The sequence below is a fragment of the Oryctolagus cuniculus genome, chromosome 5, assembly GCF_051225735.1.
Source record: "Oryctolagus cuniculus isolate XC-2025 breed Fujian yellow rabbit chromosome 5, ASM5122573v1, whole genome shotgun sequence".
Lineage (NCBI taxonomy): Eukaryota > Metazoa > Chordata > Mammalia > Lagomorpha > Leporidae > Oryctolagus > Oryctolagus cuniculus.
This window is the reverse complement of record NC_142871.1, coordinates 6563297-6583129: the sequence shown is the minus strand read 5'-3', so window position 1 is coordinate 6583129 and position 19833 is coordinate 6563297. Positions and strand designations below refer to the sequence as shown.

The window sequence follows — 19833 nt, the reverse complement described above, 5'->3', positions numbered from 1 at the left end:
TCTTAACTAATTTCGTTTTCAGTCCATGAGAACATACTATAGGTTCCTTTATCTTTCTGTTGAGAAGGTCTTTGGTTTACTAAGAATTAATACCAGCTCTCCAGAAACAGTCCCATATACAAAGATGCAATTGTGGCCCACACAGCTGTGGCTGGCTCCCCTAACGGAGGATGAGTGCCCCCCCCCCCAACACCCAGCTTTCTCTAGAACCTGGGGAGGGTTCTACACACAAGTGCCCAGCCGTGTCTGCGGGCTCCGGTGGTTTTACCTGCCATCCAGCTCCCCTCCATGCCCCAGGGCAAACACAGCGGCCTTCCCACTCTCTGTGCCCCAAATCACAGACACCCCAGTGGAGGGGCGGAGCACTGTCCCAGAATTAGTGTTGTCACACAACTATAGGAAGCCAAGTTCAAGTTGACTTTCAGATAAAACATGCTGTGAGTTGTGAAAACTAAGGTAGTTATGTTGCATGCAGGATTTGGGGAATACTTACACTATTTATCTGAAATTCAAATTTAGTTGAACTTCTTGTATATTTACAAGTAAAATCTGCAAATCCCACCCTAGAACCTCCCAGTGTCAGAGTGAGTCTGGGCTCCATTCCCTTCCCCAGGCTTAGCATGGGGGTCTCTGCCCATGACCCCACACTGACTGAGGGATGCCCATCCACTCTTCACTCTCCTCCTCCCCTGAGACATCCACCTTCTCCACCATGTCCTCTCTCCCCTATGGCGCTCACACTAGTGTCTCAGTTACACATGGAGAAATCTTGGGAATCAACAAAACATCAAGTTTTCCTGAAAACTAATGTCCTTGAACAAATGAAATAGCTGTGCCCTACCCATGTCTGTCCCGTGGCCATCTGCAGGAGCTGGTTCCAGGCCACATGATGAAAATCAGTTTAACTAAAGCCTATTACCAAATGGTTAATTTACCTAACACCAACATTTGTTCAAGCTTTCATTAATTAGATTATTTATAAAATGTAGGCCGTGGTCATGGGGTGTGCTGAGGCCTTCAGATCCCTCCCCTATGTCCTTCCCCAGCAGAGGGGCCTGTCTGTGTGTCCACAGAGCAGGGCAGAAACAATCCAAGGAGCTTATCCAAGCTCCTTAGCTGGAATGCGGGGTAGAGGACCCACAGGACAGTCGCCTTCACCTTCTCCATGTGGTAGATGGAGTCTCACTGTTCCCTGCTCCTTAGCTGGACGAAACCTCTAAACCTCTTAGCTAAGACTTGAGACTTCTTTGGAAGTCATGAAAATAACTATATTCAATGTAAGATGTAATAAACTTTATGACAGCTTAAAGGAAATGCTTTTTTGGTTAAGTCTTTTAGAGAAAATGGTGGGTAAATTTTAAAAAATCATTCTGCAGAAACAGAAAATAACAAAAAGCAAGACTGGAAAGCAAGAGGTATAAAAAAAAGTTTACCTATAAAACGTTGATATTTTGATGATACTTATAAGAAAATATGCATTAATATATTCAAGAAGAAAACTTTCATAAAAAGATAAAGTCACTTATAAATCCTTAGCTTCCAACAAGCTGAACATTCTTAAACTCTGCTAATAAAATATGCAATTTAATATTCTAAGCATAACCAAGCAAGGAATAAAAATCATAACATTTGAAGAAATCCACATAGAATGTTCCAGAATCATTATTCATTAAAATTTTGTGGTAAATTAATAAATTTGGTAAAATTAATAAGATAATGAATTGGAAACGTCATGTGCAGCTATTGGAGGTGGTTGCTAGAGTTGAAAAATATGTGAGGAATATCAAGCCTAGGCGTTGACACCAGCAGCCTTTACTTAAATGCTTGCAACCCCCAAAATGGCTTATACTGCCTGGTGTTGACATTCTGAATTGGTTTGCATCAATATTTTCTTAAAGATTCATTTTATTTATCAGAGAGACAGGAGGCAGAGAGACAGATCTCCCATTCGCTGGTTCATACCCCAAATGGCTGCAACAGCCAGGGCTGGGCCAGAATGAAGCCAGGAGCCAAGAGCTTCTTCCAGGTCTCCCACATGGGTACAGGGGCACAAAGACTTGGGACATCTTCTGCTATTTTCCCCGGTACATTAGCAGGGAGCTGGATCAGAAGTTGAACAGCCAAGTCTTGAATCAGTGCCTATATTGTATGCCAGTGCTATAGGCAGTGGCTTTACCTGTTGCACCACAATGCCGGCCCCATGGATCAAGATGGTTTAAGTAGGCCATTTATACATTGAGAATTTACACATGGTGTGTGATACATATGTAAGCTACAATGAATAATGCATTAATATAAAATAAATCACCAAACTTAGAATTCTTCATGCTAATGCTTTGAGGGGTTATTATTATTTCATTGTTTTCACCTTAGATTGGCCTTATTCCGAGTATTGGTCCCAGTAAAAGGGAGAAAGGCAGTCTTCAGTGTGTGAGCTTCCCCCGCCTGGCTATCCCAGGAGTGCAATGAGCATGCTTAGTGTGGGCTGGGATACACTGCGGGGACACAGAGGACACAGCCAATGGGGTGGGCTGCAGGAGGAGGTGGGGGGAGCAGCCCATAGAGTTAAGGGAAATCCCCTGCAAAGCAGATGGTGGGAGGGGAGGGGAGAAGTACACATGGCAGGGCCTGGTGTCTGAAGATGTGTTTCACTCACTGTCAGTCCTGGAGCTTTGGCATGAGATGGACTCACACACAGACTAGCTTGTGTGTAAGCCAAGGTCATAACACAAAGCTAAAGAGGATGTGGTTACTGGTTACACCCTTCCCATTGAGTCAAACAAAATGCCCTAAAAATTTTAAGTAAAACAGAGGCTGGCATTTGGTATGATGGTTACCTGAATTCCTGTCACCCAAGTGAGAGACCTGGATTAAGTTCCAGGCTCCTGGTTGGAACAGTCCTGGCTGTTGCAGCCATCTGACAAGTGAACCAGCAGATGGAAGATCCCTCTTTCTTGCTTGCTTGCTTTATCTCTTTCAAATAATAAATTATTAAGGAAAATAACATAAAATAACTGGTAATAACTTTCATTATATTCAAAAAAACTCTCCAATGCATCACAATTGAATCTGCAGTGAGGAAGAGGGGAATAATGCATACTTGGGCAAAAAGTCCCTCATGTTCAAACCAGAAAGTAAACCTAAATGTATTCCAAGACTTCAATTAATTACATAGATGTGAGAGTAGACTTTGATAATAAGAGAGGCAAGTAGACTCCTGACCAACAATTAATCTGTAACAAATATTAAGTTTAGGAATGATTATACATTTATACTATATTTCTTAATAAATTTCCTCACATAAATTGTCCCCAATCTATAAACCAATTTTAAACAAAATCTATCATGCCAGGCACTTTACATCTTATTCTATTTATTGCACCATTTCTCATCAGAAACCTTTCAGCTATAATGCTATTTCATGGGAGAGTATCTCATTAGAGTGGCAAAGATAAAGTTCTTTTTGAGATAAAGTAATTATAGTGATTGTAGAGGGAAAAAAATCATCCTAAGTTCTTGGCTGCAATAATCTCCTGGCTTCTGATTAATTCTAAGACTAATAAACTGAGTGCAAACAAAAGGATGTTAGTGGTGGATAATTCTGGCTTCCCAGCATTGGTGCTGGGAGGATGAATAATTTGTAGCCATGATCGGAACTAAAGGGTCCTGAAGGACTGTGGGTACCCCAGGACAATAGGCTGCATGCTCCCGGCTCACTTCCATACCCATCCTAGTTGCTAATGATTCTTACAGCCAATGGGCGTTTTTCCTCCATCAATATCTTTACAACATCCTTAGCCCACTCCTATGAGAAAGACATGTCAGGAGCTTTGTTTACTTGAAGAGGCAGCAGCCCACTAGGGTGTGACCAATGACCATGATGGTGATGATGGAAAGGGATGGGTACCTCATGGAGGACCAGGAGTGGGCACTGTCAGCACTGGGTGAGAAGAGGAGGGGCCCCTGAGAAGGAATTCCAGGGACAGACCCTTGTTTTCAGCTACGGATGTGACTCAGCTCACCAGCCCTGAGACAACTACTGACAAGTGGCACAGCCTCTGACAGAGTCTCCACGTCCACACATGGGCCTTAGGGACACCTTGGAGAGAAACAGTGAAGCAGGCTGTTTTAAATCACGGAAAGTTTTACCTGATTCACTGTTTTTGATTGCAATAGAGAGGAAGCAAACCAGCAGATACAGCAACCCCCCTTCTCGGTCGCAGCCTGTCTCATTTCCTCATGGATCCCAGGGTGCAACCCTTGACTGGGTAGCTGAAGATGGTACGCCTGGTTTCCTATCAGCTGTTGTTCATTGCTTCCTGAGTGAGTGTGGGGAGCAACCCGGACTAGACTAAGTTACTGGAATTAAGACTTATTCTATGCATCTGCTCTCCCACAATATGGCGCTGGGAGAGGAGGAAACAGTTTCTACACAGCTGCCTCCAGTTCAGCCAATAAACTGTAGGACTTGCTCCTGATTGGAGGAGAGCAGCGTACTCGGCGTGTGGGTAGCAGAGTTGGGATTGGCGGAGGAGGACTATAAAGGAGGAGAGAGACGGCATGCACCAGGAACATCTAAGGGGAACATCTAAGGGGAACACCTGTGCAGCCCCCGAGAGAGCCGGCCGGCGGTGTGCCGCTCCCCTGCGGAAGTGGGGAAAGTGGCCAGGGGGAACCGCCCTTCCACGGAGGTGGAAGGGACAGTAGCCAACCCGGGAAGAACCAGCAGCAAACCCGGGGAGGGCCGAGCAGACAAAAGAACAGCGCAGGGTCCTGTGTCGTTCCTCCACGAAGAGGGGGAGCGACAAGTGAGGGCTCATATTTCTTTTCTAAGATTTCTTTTTTAAAGACTTAATTTATTTTTTAAATTTTATTTAAGTTATACAAGTTTCAGGTATTTTATATATACAGAATTAGGAACACAGGGAGGTTAGGGTAGGAAGTATCATTATGTTTCTGAACAATTTATTTGAAATGTAGAGTTACAGAGAGAGATAGAGATATCCTCCATCTGCTGGTTCACTCCTGAAATGCCTGCAATGGCCAGGACTGAGCCAAGCAGAAGCCAGGTCCCAGGAACTTCATCCAGGTCTGCCACATGGGTGTCAGGGGCCCAAGAGCTTAAACCTTCTGCTGTTTTCCCATGTGTATTAGCAGGGATCTGGATAGGAAGTGGGGCAGCCAAGACTTAAAGTGGCACCCTTTGGGATGCTGGAGTCACAGGCGATGACTTAAGCCACTATACTAGAACACCAGTCCCTGAATGTTCATATTTGTTAGTGATATTTTGTGTTTAGTCAAAACCCCAGTCAAGGTAACCATGAAATAAAGAGGTTATTTTGATTTGGAGATGGAAGAAAACTTGGTACCAAGTTGATTCTTAATTTATTCTCAAGGGGAAGTGAAAACTTCTTGATGCTTAGCATCATGAAAGAGACAGATGCCACCTTCTTGCTGATGTGTTTTGAGATCCATACTAAATGTAAAACATGATTTAAATGACAGTCTCATCCATGAGAGGCAGCTCACTCTCATCACAGGTAGAATTACAATGTGTAGTTGCACACCCTGGGAGGCAGCAAGTGATGGCTCAAGTACTTGGCTCCTTGCCACCCACATGGGAGAACTGGATTGAATTCTGAGATACTGGATTTGGCCTGACCCATCTTAGGCTGTTGTGGGGTGCAGTAGATGGAAATCCTCTCTCTCTCTCTCTCTCTCTCTCATTCCCTTTCTGTATCTTTCAAATAAATAAGGAAAAAAGATTTTAAAAGATTTATTTTGTTACAAATATGTTTGTAGTTTTCTCATAGTAGGCATTTTCATGAACATTTTCATGACATCATATATGTATACATATGAATGATAACAACAGAATAACACTCACAAACCCCTTAATACTTCTAAGTAGTATGTTCAGACTCCTGTGCTAAGGACTCTTCATGTAGAAAAAATCTACATGACAACTAAGGAAGAGATACAACTAAGCCAGTGGACCACATCCCTAAGATGACACAGGCAGGAAGTGGGGACTGTAGCTGGGGCAATCTGGCTCTGGGATCCACCTTATCAGCTCGTGCCACATTGCCATTCCACGGCCCCTTCTCTCTGCTGAATGCTCACCGTGTGCCAGGTTCTGCTAAGCAACACTGTTAACATCTCTGCAATGTGCTACTTGGGACTGATAAATTCAGACAGATGCTCTGGGTTGAGTTTTCACTTTGTTTTCTACTTCCTCCTACAGAGAATGAGAAATTTCATATACAATTCCAGATTTATGATTATTCTTGATTAAGACAACAGCAAGATCCAGCCACAATGAGTCTCCAGCTCACAGCTCAACACCAAGTGGCAGAACCTATCTCGCAGGCATGGCCTCAGCCTCTCCTTTCCCCTTGTTCCTCCTACCTCTACTGTCCACATTGGACCTAGGTTTTTTTTTTTAATCACCTGTCTAATCACTGTGCATATTTGAGTGTATAAGTTTATCTCTATAACAAAAAAAGGTTAAAAAATAACTGTAGAGCTTAAAGTTTGGATTACATAGCCCAGGTTTAAAGTCCTAGTCCACATTCATAAGATCTTGTTTCTTGGAAAAGTGTCTTTAATGTCTTTAAGCCTCACTTTTCTCCAATCTAAAGTTGGGTTGCTAATAGGACTTAATTTAGGAGTTTTGTTATAAAGTAATGAAATGAGATAAAGTATAAAAAGAAGGTAGCTTGCAGTTCAGTACTATTTATTGTTGCTATACCATAAAGAAGCCCAACAAGTCAGTGTAAGTATATCCTATCCAGCACCTGATCTACCACCAATCAGGGCTCAAGTACAAATCCAGTAAGAAGGCTAGGATTGCATCGGAAAAGGTAGAGGAAATGAATAGATTAGGGAAAAAAAAACACTTCTATGATACTTAGAGCAGCATGTGTGCTATGCAGCAGCTCTGCACAATCACATCCAAGTTGAGTCCACTGCAGGGGCCAGCGTGGTGGTGCAGCAGGTTAAGCTCTGCAAATAATGCCAGCATCCCATATCAGAGTGCAAATATGAGTCCTTGCTACTCCACTTCCAACTCAGCTTCCAAGGGCTTGGGTCCCTTCCCATGAGGGAGACATGTATGGAGTTTTGGTCTGGACCAGCCCCAAACTTTGTGGCCATTTGGGGAGTGCACTGTCAGATGGAAGACTTCTCTTCCTTTCCCTCTGCCCTTCTCCCTCCCCCTCTTCTTCTTCCTCCACCTTTCTGTTATTCTGCCTTTCAAATAATAAATCTTTTAAAGTAAACAAAACAAAACCCACTGCAATTGGTCAGGATCAACCTGGGTACTGGTTTGGCTTCACATGTCCTGTAAGAAAACATCTGGTGGTCTATTTTTAACACAGTATGGAAAATTACTATTAGTTGACCTGCAGGCATAGCAAAACTCCCTGGGCAGACAGGATGCTAGGGAGCAGGCAACATGCAAGAGGGAATTAAGGCACAGAGAATGTAGGATGAAGGCAACTTTGTAACATGGGTGACATCTGGAAGACTGTATACCCCACAGTACTCAGCCATGGAGGAATTGGAGAGTGACTTGCGTGCCAGGATTTAACTCACTTGCTGTAACTGCTACGGTGTGCCAGCCCATCAGTTACCTGATCTTGCAAGACCATTAATAAATTCTCACTTTCACTATACTCCCTGATCCCAGGTCCATCTCTTGAGTGGACAAGAGCGGGTATTTCCCACAAGTGGGCTACCTAAAGAGCTGGCATGTTGTATCCTAGGGAAATACTGACTCACACCTTTTAGTAGTGTTGCCATTTCATTGGGTGGCAGGCAGTGGAGCCCCGAACTCCCTTTTACTAGGTGGATCTCCTGAGTCCTTTCACAATGCCCTAGGTTCTCATTCTCCAAGCCATCAGCTCCTCACTTGTGTGCCAAACAAAATGCTTCTTCGTTACCCCCTTGGCCTTAAGGCTGTCACCAGCTTCAATCCAAAGGATGCATCATTCCAATGCTACCCATCATGGTACCTGGGTACTTACCTACACCTGAGCACTTGCCTGTCCCATCCCATTGTCATCTACACCTTCTTGGTGTGCTCAGAGCGCTGTGTTGACCCAGTGCCCTGCATCACCTACCTACTGCTGCATCTACCTCACGTTCTGCAGGGTCACTGCATAGAGTTGTGCATTCACTGCCTCATGCTTTATGTTGGGTGTCAGAGACCCTCTTCTCTAAGGAGCCAGAGCTTCAATGTTTCAGGCTGTGTAGCCATTCAGTCTTTAGCACAATTACTCACTTTGCCCCCACCATACAGATGCAATCAGAAGCAACAGAAGTGAGCTGGGTTGGGTTCTGATAAGAAGAATGGGATGGGAGACGGAGTGGGAGATGGGATGGTTGTGGGTGGGAGGGAGGTTATGGGGGGAAAAGCTGCTATAATTCAAAAGTTGTACTTTGAAAATTTATATCTATTAAATAAAAGTTAAAAAAAGACTATATTCACAGACACTGGAATCCAAATTTCACATGAGGTTCATGGGTCCTGCGATATTACCCATCGTTCACTTTCTCCTAACTGTTCCAAAACAGAGGTGCTCTTGGCTGGCAGGCAGCAGAAAACCAAGCAGCAGACTCCACTCCTGCTCCATGTGCATCCTGTCAGTGGGACCACAACCCACCTTTTCACTTCTTTTATTGAGGAGCAACACATTCGCAACCTTGAGTGCACCAATCTTCAACAGTCCGGTGGAGTTTGATGTACACACATACATAACCATGCCAACATTTCACAGATCATAATGTGAAATATTCCCAACAGCTTAGTAGGTTCCTTCTCATTCTCTTCTAAATGTCACCCTAGCAACACCCAATCTCCTTTTGCTACAGAAGCAGTCCCCATGCCTCTTTTCAATAGGACTGAATTGAAGTAACAAAGATGGCGTGGCACCTCCTAAACTCTTACAGAGTAGAAAGAAATCTAGAAGACAACGGCATAATAGAAATAAAGCTTCAGGCATCAGTGCCCATCACTGTCTTCTGTTTCCAGTTATGAGCGACGCATGATCAGAAACACAGAGAGGCTACTCTGGTAGCATGCACTCCTTTTGCTTTGCTGTCTCACGCTGACACCCTTTTCTTACCTGGGCCAAGGTGAGGGTCGCTTGTCTGCAGGTGCCACATTGAACTCTGAGTTTTCCTGGCTGCACTCTTTGACAGGGGCCCTTGCAGTAAACATAGAAGCTGTTGTAGGTTGGTCTACCTGGTGGGAGGAAAAGCAGAAACACAGCCAATCAACTCTGAGTCCAAACAGAGATGAGAAACTCTCTTCAAAAGTTTGTTAGAGGCAAATTTCAGAACTCACTCCTCAGGAACATTTTGAAACATTAGTAGAATAAATGTTCCAATGAGAATACAAGAATTCAATTCAGACAATCTAGTTTTATACTCAAAAAGTAGAAAATCCTTTCTGTTTCATGCCAGCAACCCTGTGCCTTACTCAGCAAAGTAATCAACCTGCCACCAAGAGAGCTGGCCAAGTGCATTTGCAACACAGCAAAGTTAAATGCACTTTATGCTGTTAAAAAAGAATGGAAAACTGAGAGACCACTGCTCCCAAAGTTTGTGTTATGGCTCCGTACAGAGCTGTGAAGGCTCCAGACTCCCCTTCTTAATATCTTATCCATGGAGACAAACCAGCCCACTTCTCACCATCAAGTGATAAGTTCACCATTTGCTGGGTTTCCAGGGAAAGCTTCTCAACACACAGGTATAGGATAAGACAAGAGACCTGAGCCCTGGCAGCTTAACAGACCCAGCAGCCACGTGCAGATGTGTATTTTTTTATTTCATTAATATTCTCTCTCATCACCAAGAATTCATTTAAAAATACATGTTCAAGAGTAAAACCTGAATGACAACAATGAAAACAATTCCATAACCACTTCCAATCATGTTCGCAAATGCCACCACACAGGGATAGGGTTCCTCTGTGTACCGGGGGAGATTTTCTTCAATGGTCTTCATGTCTACAGAGAACTAACTTTACCCAGAAGCACCATCTTTCTAAATGTCCCAGTTTCTAAAACTACTGAATAGTTCCTTCATTTACTACTTACTTTGTTGGTGTTGAGTTACAGCATAAAAGTTTTTTTTTTTTAATTTTACTATTACCATCGAAGCATCTAGAAATAATATATAACATTTTTAACATTATGAATGAAAATCTTAAGCTTCCAAAATGCTTATTATCTATTTAAAATAATTAATACACAAATAATGAGAAAACAATAAGGAATTCTGAAGTCTTAGGTAGCTCCGTTTGTTTCACTAATGCATAAAAGCAGCCTCTGTGGAGGAGGGCTTTGTGGCACAGTGGATGAAGCCACCACTTGGATTGCACACATTTCATACTGGAGTGCCTGGGTTCATGGCCTGCCTATGCTTCCAACTCAGCTTCCTGCTAATAAGCAGCCTGGAAGGCAAGAGGTGATGGTTAAGAACTTGGGTCCCGCACACAAGTAAGGGATCTGGATGGAGTGCCTGGCTTCTGGCTTCAGCCTGACCCAGCCGTGGCTACTGTAGGCATTTAGGGAATGAACCAGTAGATGGAACATCTCTCTCTCTCTGTCAGCCCCCCATCTCTCTCTCTCTCTCTCTCTCTCTCTCTCTCTCTGTTGTTCTGCCTTTCAAATAAATAAAATGTTTCAAAAAAGGGTCCTTGTAAACACACTGTATTGTCATTTGTTTAGTCACCTTTACCAATATTACAGGTGACAATACTTTGTATATAATGTGAAATATAATAAATATATCGTTCAGTAATTCTATCATGTAGTTGCAGTAGATTTTTACAGTTGTTATTCTCCAGAGATTAACACTGAGCTTCCAGTGCAAAGGGGGAGATCAGATATAAATGTACGTTTGCATTGATGACGAACCTCTCCCTCTCACATCTCTGCAGTTTTAATGCTTTAACGAATAAGATATTTGAGTCTATGAAAATCACATCATTAGCCAATAATTGCATAAAACATATTCTGAAGTGCTTGCATCCATCATAAATGTAACACAGAACCATGTATTACCATCATAGAAGTATTTGCACCATAGAAACTCACAGGATATCCAGACCACAAGAACTGTGACAATTTTAGTGTGTTCTAAGAAAGAGCTTCATGAGGGAGGCATGGGCCCTTCCTGTAACACCTTTGCTAGCAATAGCAACAAATCTTACTTCACAACTTTTTTTAACCTACTGTAGATTAACCAATAAAAAAAAGCAAGAAAAGGACCAGGGAAAACAAAGCTTTCAAAAGAGGTGTCGGGGTGGCAAAGCCACCAGCATTGCTGCAAGAGCAAATGAGTGAGTGTCACGATATTAAAAGCAGTGCCTCAGAATAGCAGGAGACTCAAGGACTCTGCTCTCTCCCTTGGGGAAACACTGTTTCAGCGAGTGCTCTATGTGAAGGCCGGGAAACCCTGCCGCCTGTGCAGGCCACAACCTTCACCGAAGTCCTTGAGAAGTTGCTCAGAAAATACTGCAAGCCAATGTCTGTGCCCCAGAAGCATAAAGATGACATGCAATCTATTACACGTTGCTTCCCAGAGCCAGCTCAAGTTGGGGATTAATAGCCAGTCTAAGGAAGATCAAGGTCAGGCCAGTCCTGGCTGCGGCACATTGCAAGCTGTTGGTTTCACTCGACCAAGCAGCTGGGCTGCGGGTAAACCTTGAGCACTCCCTTTCGGGTGCCTTCCCCTCCTGTTTGGCTACACAACACAATTTAACTTTGGCAAGCTTCTCTGTGTCACGCTGCGGCCTGCAGAGTACTGGATAGAAATACGAACAAATAACCCCCTGACAGTTTTCTGGGCAATGTTCCTGCTGGCCTGGCCAGAGGGCCTAAGGCAGGAACTCTTGCATATGGGGTCATAACTCCTAAAGGAACGGCAAGGTGGTTGGATGAGTGACCTGAAAAGCCTAGAAGGGTATATGGCTGCCCCTGGTCAATAACATGAATCTCCCTTTCATTTTTTGGGGGGGCCTTAAAATCCCTTTTCTTTCCTAATTCACTTTTCTGTTTGGTAGTTCCCTTCTTTAACCTATATAGTCAGAATAGCTTATATTTGTGTTTATAAGAGTTCCTTCTTTTTATCAAATAAGTTCCAAGCTTAGAAAAATATTTGTAAAATTATAAAACAATCCCATTATTCATTGTGACCCATCAATTGTGAGTACTTTGCCACATTTGGGTGGACTCTCTGTGTGAGCCTTTGTGCATAAATACAGATATACACTTTACCAGGCTGCAGCATCTGGAATTAAGTTGCAGACCTCACTCTTTCAACACCCTAAAAACAAGCACTTCTTTTCATATTAAACCACAGAGATGTTTAAGTCAGTTGGTTATTTCAGTAGTTCTACTCATAGACGTACCAAGTGCACATTGAGCATATTACACAGAGCAATTACAGTGGTTTGCAATATGTTAAGAGGGGTCAAGCCCTAATAGTGGGCTCACTGGTCAAACCAGTCTCTGAAATGCTCCTAGAGAGCCTGCTCATGATTAATAAATTCTTCCAAGTCCTCCAAGTCATGAACAAGCTCCCATAACCATCCTATCCATGCCAGGAAAGTTAATCTGCTCATGCGATGCTTTTCACCAGTAAGAGACACTAAACTCACTCGGCAGTTCATTCTTCTTATGCAAAGAAGTTAAAAGCACAGTCAGTTCAGGGCCCTTCACAAGGGTGAGCCACCCAGGGGCCGTCCACGGGGTCCCCACCTTTCCTTCACATTTTAGTCCCATCATCTTGAGTTTGGCTCATCCACTCTGCCTTGTTAATAAGCCCAGGCTCAATGCTCCTCTCTCCCCTTTTCTTTTCTTTTTCTAAAGAATCACTGAAAGCATGAACATGCCCAGTGTACCAAGTACAGGGCATTAAAAAAGAATATCTGTTATTTGCTTTGGTTTTTCTCTTTTTGAAAAGCCAGCATAATCATCGAAGTTATCATTTTTCTTTTATGTATTTTAGATAATGGGCTGAAGGCCTGGAGACACTGTTTTGATAAGACATATGGATACTTAGGAAAAGCCATTCTGGATCCTAATGAAACTTTTCATTAACCTCTGAAGTTCCCATCACTGACTGTCGCAGAGCATCAAGGATTTAATTGCCTGCGTGATTAGTCTCCTAGGGAGGGAGAGGATGAAATTTAACATACTTTATACCTAGACAAAATAGTGTTCAGAATGGATGGGTTATAAAAGAGTAGGACAGCAAGGGCACAACTGATTTAGAATGATACGTGCCACATATGAACATAGTGAAACAGTGCAACAAGGCTGTCTGAGAGAGCTTTCTCTACGGGTGGACGTCTGTGCCATCGGCACTACCCTGCACACATGTGTATTACATGTCACCATTAGCCACATGTGGCTGTGGAGAGCTTGAAACCAGACGAGGAATGACTCTTCCCTTCATTAACTTTGAGGAACTTATGTTTAAATAGCTGCATGTGGGCAGCACAGAAGAGAATGAAGAAGCAGGCTCGGGCTGCCCCTCCCTCCTTTCCTCTACAGGCGTGCAGACAACAAGCAACGCTAGGGAAACCCTTCTGGCATCCTGAGAAGCATGACAGCTTGTGCTTAACTGTGCTGATATAAAAGCCAGCGTTAGTAAAAGAGGGAGGTCTGAAATTGAGGCTCTACAGTTGGGTCAGGTGAGTGGCGATGGGGAGTGTTGAGGACAGCACGGCTGTTGTGCTGCTGTGTGCCCATTCCCCACCCCAAGGGTGTCTGTTCCCCACACATGCATGGGCCACACTCGGGCCATCTTCACTTCCACCTGCAACTTTGAAATCCAACCCATACTTTCAAGGTCTAGTTGGCATGACACTACTTCCTGTAAGAATTCCCCGTAAAGATAGGCCATTTTCCTAAACAGCAATATGTAGGAGTAGGAGAGGAACCAGTGTGGTCTTATCACCTTCCAACAGTTTAACCATCCCAGTACCACAGAATGGGCACTAGGGAAGACGTCCCTAGTGTGAAGCATCCTTCACAGCCTTTGCCAATCCTCCCATGTTGCCTAGGGATGCTCTTAGTAGTTCCAGTTCCTTCCCTCTTGCCTAGATTTGTCCTTGTTTCTTAATATCAAGGATGGCACTTCTGTATGTGCCATTAATTCCACTATCACCCTCAACTTATCCCCTCTCCTGGCCACTTAGTAACCTGAGTCGTGGCCATCACCTACAAACCTGTGCAACAGAATTATTGCTGTGATTTCAACAGCTGTGACAGGGATCTGGCCAGAGACAGCTGCAGAGGCTCTGAGAACCTTCTTCCCCATCATTTGCCAGAATTAGTGCTGTTGTACTTCTGGATGGTGGCCCTTCAGTCAAGGCTTGACCATGTTAGCTGAAATATAGACCTTGTGGACCAAGTAGACAATAAGAAAATAACAAGTGAACAAAATCAGTATTCATTCTGAAGTCCAGCAGGCTCGCCTTTGTACACTGTGGAGAGAGAATCTATTCTTCCTCATAGTGACCGTAATTATTCATTAGTTCTAGTTTTTTTTATTTAAGGTAAACAAATTTCATGTATTTTATATATACAATTTAGGAACATACTGATACTTCCCACCCTACCCTCCCTCCTGCCCATGCTTCCGCCCTTCCTCCTCCTTCCTCTCTTATTCCCTTTCAATTTTTACAATGATCTACTTTCAGTTTACTTTATAGTCATAAGGTTAACCCTACACTAAGTAAAGAGCTCAACAAATAGTAAGAAGAAAAAACAATATTCTAGTTTTAACAATGCATACAGTATTAGTCTGAAATGGCTCCACACAAAATCCATTTAATATGAACTCTCTGAATCACCTCTTCTGCACAAGCTTACTTTGGGTAATCAGAATGATTACCACATGTGGCTAATGGTGACATGAACTGATCACGCCCAGTTCAATCTACTATAAATTACTGGAGAAGAGAATAGCTAAACTGAGCAGGTGAAACTCAGCCTTCATTATCTCACTGGAAATCCTTTGCTATCTTCCTCTTGAGAGCCACCATTTGCACTCTCGGGAAATCACTTAGCCGAATGAGGTACCCAACCACCCCCACACCTGCTCACCTCACAGCTTGTGAGGTGACTACTGTCCTGCATGCCACTGGGGTGGTTTGCTCCTTCCCTCATGTTTCCTGGACACTATGAGGCCCCAGCCCAGGAAGCCTCACATACTTAACACACCCATCCTGCCTTTCTATGGATACAACCTCCCCACATGAACACTTCACTTGACTTTTTTCTGTTCCAAATAGCTACTGAAGTTCCTTGAATTTAGTAAACAGTCAATAAATACTTGCTAGGTCAAAGCATTCTCCTATATTTGAAATGTTCTCAAAATTGGAGCAGATATGGTAGTGTGAGGGCCAAAAAGTAACATAAAAAGAACGCAACCACAATTATCAAATGTTCAGGACACCTTCCTACCAGCCAAACTCACTGGACCAACTTCACACACTCTTAGTAATGATACATGATCACATCTGGAATCAAGAGCATTAACTCTGGCTTATCATAAAAAATGATACATAGGATGAATAAAACATTTCATACAGAATTAGATAAAATTAAATGTTAAGGGGATGAAGGAAGATTCTGAAAATTGATCATGTTGAGATATTTAAGGAAGACAGCTATCACATAAACACTTTTCACACCAGTCCTGTCTAATTGGCTACTGCTTCTGGCTGAATCCAATTGCACTATTCCATGCTTTAACACGTCTGAGACTTAGGTCATGTGGAGTAACCAAGGTTATGCCATATTACAAATAACTCAGAATTACATAACCAGCCAGCTCATGTACATTTAAAACATGAGTAGCAGTCTCCAAGGAAAAGCTACTCTTAAAAGTTATAACTTAATTCCCAGTTTTTGAGCAAGCTTTTTAATTAATGTGTCTTCACAAGAATTTCATCTGGCAAGGAAAAAGTGTTGAGTAAATCTAATGCTTTTGCCTGCTTTGTTGTTGTTGTTACCAATTTATTTATTTGTTTATTCATTTTGTGAGTAACAATGAAGCCTCTTGTGCCAAGACAAAACTGTAAAGTGAAACATGATTTAAGGATTAGGTTTAAATAAATAACAAGATTCAAAGCCAAATAGAGTAAGTTTAGTTTCTTTTTCTTCTCAGAAATGGTCAGGGAGCAGGACAGAGTGAAGATTGGTGCCAGCAAAGTACAGCACTCTCAAAAGCAGACCAAACACCTGTGGTCAAATTTAAATGGAAGAAAGCATGGGCCTAAATGTGTACACAAACGTCTCCGGAATGGAATCTCTACAGTCAAGATGTCTGTCTAGGCTTAAAGAGGCAGCCCCATGACACCAGCCTTGCTTTGTCTCCTCGGGCAAACCACTGGACCCTCAGTGAAAAACAGAGATGATGACAGCTTCTCACTCACAGACTGCTGCCAAGACTGGACTGAGTAGTGGGGGAGGTGTCTGTGCAGTGTGAGGATGCCAGCTGGGCCTCTCCTGTCCTATTTCGCAGCGCCTGAGTTCCAGCTTCCTGCTGATGTGTGCCCTCAAGGCAGCAGGTGATGGTTCAAGTAGTCGAGTCCCTGCCACTCAAGCGGGAGACTTGTACTGAGGTTCCAGCTTCCAGTTTCACACCCAGCCCCAGCTGTTGTAGGCAATTGCCCAGAATGTGGGCACTCTGTCTCCCTCTAACTCTCAATAATAAACACATAGTAAAAATACAGACATGTATACAAGTATGTACATATATAAATATAAACAAATTATATATTTGAAAGGGCTATTATTCAAAATGAAAAATAATTAGGCTGGTGCCGCGGCTCACTAGGCTAATCCTCCGCCTTGTGGCGCCGGCACACCGGGTTCTAGTCCCAGTCGGGGCGCCGGATTCTGTCCCGGTTGCCCCTCTTCCAGGCCAGCTCTCTGCTGTGGCCAGGGAGTGCAGGGGAGGATGGCCCAAGTCCTTGGGCCCTGCACCCCATGGGAGACCAGGATAAGTGCCTGGCTCCTGCCATCGGATCAGTGCGGTGCGCTGGCTGCAGCGCGCCGGCCGCGGCAGCCATTGGAGGGTGAACCAATGGCAAAGGAAGACCTTTCTCTCTGTCTCTCTCTCTCTCACTGTCCACTCTGCCTGTCAAAATAAATAAATAAATAAGTGAATCACTCAATGCAGTATCTGACACAAAGGCAGTATTCAATGTGGTAGCCTTCTGTATTTTCTGCCCCAGACATTTAATTTTTTATTTTTTAAAGATTTACCTATTTATTTGAAAGTTGAAGTTACAGAGAAAGAGAGAGCGACAGAGAGATCTTCTGTCAACTAGTTCTCTCTCCAGAAGGCTTCAATGGCCATCAATGGGCCAGACTGAAGCCAGGAGCTTCTTCCACATCTTGCATGTACGTAGCAGGGGCCCAAGCAGTTGGGCCATTTTCCTTTGCTTTTCCCAGGCCATCAGCAGGGAGCTGGATTGGATGTGGAGCAATGGGGAACCGGCACCCATATGTGCTGCTGGCATTGCAGGTGGAAGCTTTACCCACTACTCCACAGAGCTGGCCCCTGCCCCAGGCATTTAGAATTCAAGCTTCTACCATGATATTCAGACTTCCTACTTCCTCACATGGTCTTTCTTGCACAGTATTTCTATCTTAAACCTATCCTAGATTTTTTAAAGTTTTTTTTTTTTTTTTTTTTTTTTTTTTTTTTTTTTTTTTTTACTTGAAAGGCAGAGAGAGAGAGAGAGACAGAGAGAGAGAGAGAATCTTCAATCCACCGGTTCACTCCCCACATGGAACTGCAGGGATTGGGCTCATCTGAAGCCAGGAGCTTTTTCTGGGTCTCCCATGTGGGTGGGTGCAGGGGCCCAAGTACCTGGGCCACCTTCTGCTGCTTTCCCAGGTGCATTAGCAGGGAGCTGGATCAGAAGTAGAGCAGCTAGGACATCAACTGGCACCCATATGGGATGCCAGCATTGTAGGCAGTGGCTTTACTCGCTATTCCAAAATGCCGGCCCCTTTCCTAGAAGTAGCTTAGATATAATTCTTAAATAATTCTTCTTAAAATTGCTATATATCCAAACAAATCCTTTGCAACTGAATATTTAATGCTATTATGGAACATAAACCATGATGGAAAGTCCCTAAATTGATTTAAAATTTACCAGAATCACGTCTTTCCATAAATCACAATTTTTATTATGGTGCAAGGTATCTAGGGGAATGACAGGAAGATTATGACCAGAAAAGAGTAAACAATTATACAGATACAGGCTAGTGGATAAGATTTTTCAAGCAAGCTGGTGCCCTCTTAAGAAATTAAGCTTATCTACCCAAAATAAAAACGGCTGTTTATCCTTGGCTGTGAAATGGCACTGAAGGGGATTCAAACGAGCTCTAAAATTTCATGATAAAGGCAGACTTGCTACACAAGCATCTATTATTGGATGGAAGGGCATGATTACCACCACTGTATACCTGAGGGAACCCCCGCTCAGGGCTGAGTGGTGTCCCCTAGCCAGCAATAGGGCTAACCAGAGATTTGGATATAAGCTTTTCTGATGACAAAGCATGGGCTCTTGCCTCACCACGTGGCAATCACTAGGAGTCCCAGGTGGTTTGCTCCCCACTGTAGGGCATTGATTCCGGGGCTGCTAGGAAGTGGCACTCGATTGCGGGCTGGCAATTACCCACCACTGCCAGCAATCACAGGCATGGTTGCTGCACCAGCCTCCCCAGCGCCACTGCCCACCTCCTGTCGCACTGCACTGAGTGTTCATGGAAATTTCCACGAATGTCTGACAGCGCAGAAACTCAGCAAGCATCTGCACGCCAGGCAATTACAACGAGGGATATTAAATCTCATGTTAAGGGTTAGCACAGAGTCTACGAATTAAATGTTATACCAAGAAATGGCTATTTATGCCATGACCTGAGGGTCCTCTGAATTTCTTATTTATGTGTAAAGAAGTGGTACTTTGCTTGTTCTTTAAAAAGCAATTTTAAGATTCTAATTTTAAAGGCTGTCAGTGTTAGAGAATGAGAATTGTGACGTAAATGAGCACAGAGGGGGATGGCATTAATCAGGGAGCATAGCAAACAAGGTGTGAGTCTGTACACTCCCACATTGCTCACTTGATTTCACCCTCTGTAGCCAGTATAATTAGCTTCAGTTAAATATTTTCTTTAAGTATAATATTTCCTTTCTTCACTATTGCTACAAAATAAGCCTTTTATAAATATGATGCATCTCTTATTTTTGCTTGTACCAAAGAATAAGAAAAAACATACAATGTTGAAAAACCTGATCCTTTTCAGTATTGACTTCAAAAAACTATCATTGGTAAGAGAAATTCTACTACTTCTCAAAATATGAGAGAAATTATTTTTCTTTAAGGAAACAGCGACTAGTTGGGAATGCATGATGATGTCATTATAGCAGGAGATGTTTTTTTTAAATTGTATTTGTTTTGTTTATTTGCAAGTCAAAGAGAAGGGTAAAGCTCTCATCTGTTGATTCACTCCCCAGATGCCCACAACAGCCAGGGCTGGATCAGACTGGCTGGAGTCTGGATCTTCCAAGTAGGTGGTAGGGACACAAACACTTAAACCATCAGCTGTTGTCTTCCAGGGTACAAATTAGTAGAAAGCTGGAGTGGGACGCAGAGCCAGGACTCAAGCCCAGGTACTTCAACACGGGGCGTGGAAGTCTAAAGCAGCATCTTAACTGCCACGCCAAGCGCCTACTCTGATTCTTTTCTTACCTTACTCGATGCTGATAATATCATGACTGATGTTGGCTTCT

At 43.3% G+C, this 19833-nt stretch overlaps 1 protein-coding gene across 15 annotated transcripts in view; it reads right to left on the bottom strand.

Annotated features, from left to right (window-relative positions):
- Positions 1–19833, bottom strand: part of PRKN (parkin RBR E3 ubiquitin protein ligase) — a 1393119-nt gene that overhangs the window by 839249 nt on the left and 534037 nt on the right. For all 15 annotated transcript variants that reach the window (XM_089332490.1, XM_051855168.3, XM_089332487.1 and 12 more), the window contains one exon: positions 9129–9247. In XM_089332490.1, the coding sequence (XP_089188616.1) occupies positions 9129–9247 (119 nt within the window). The remainder of the gene's footprint in view (positions 1–9128; positions 9248–19833) is intronic.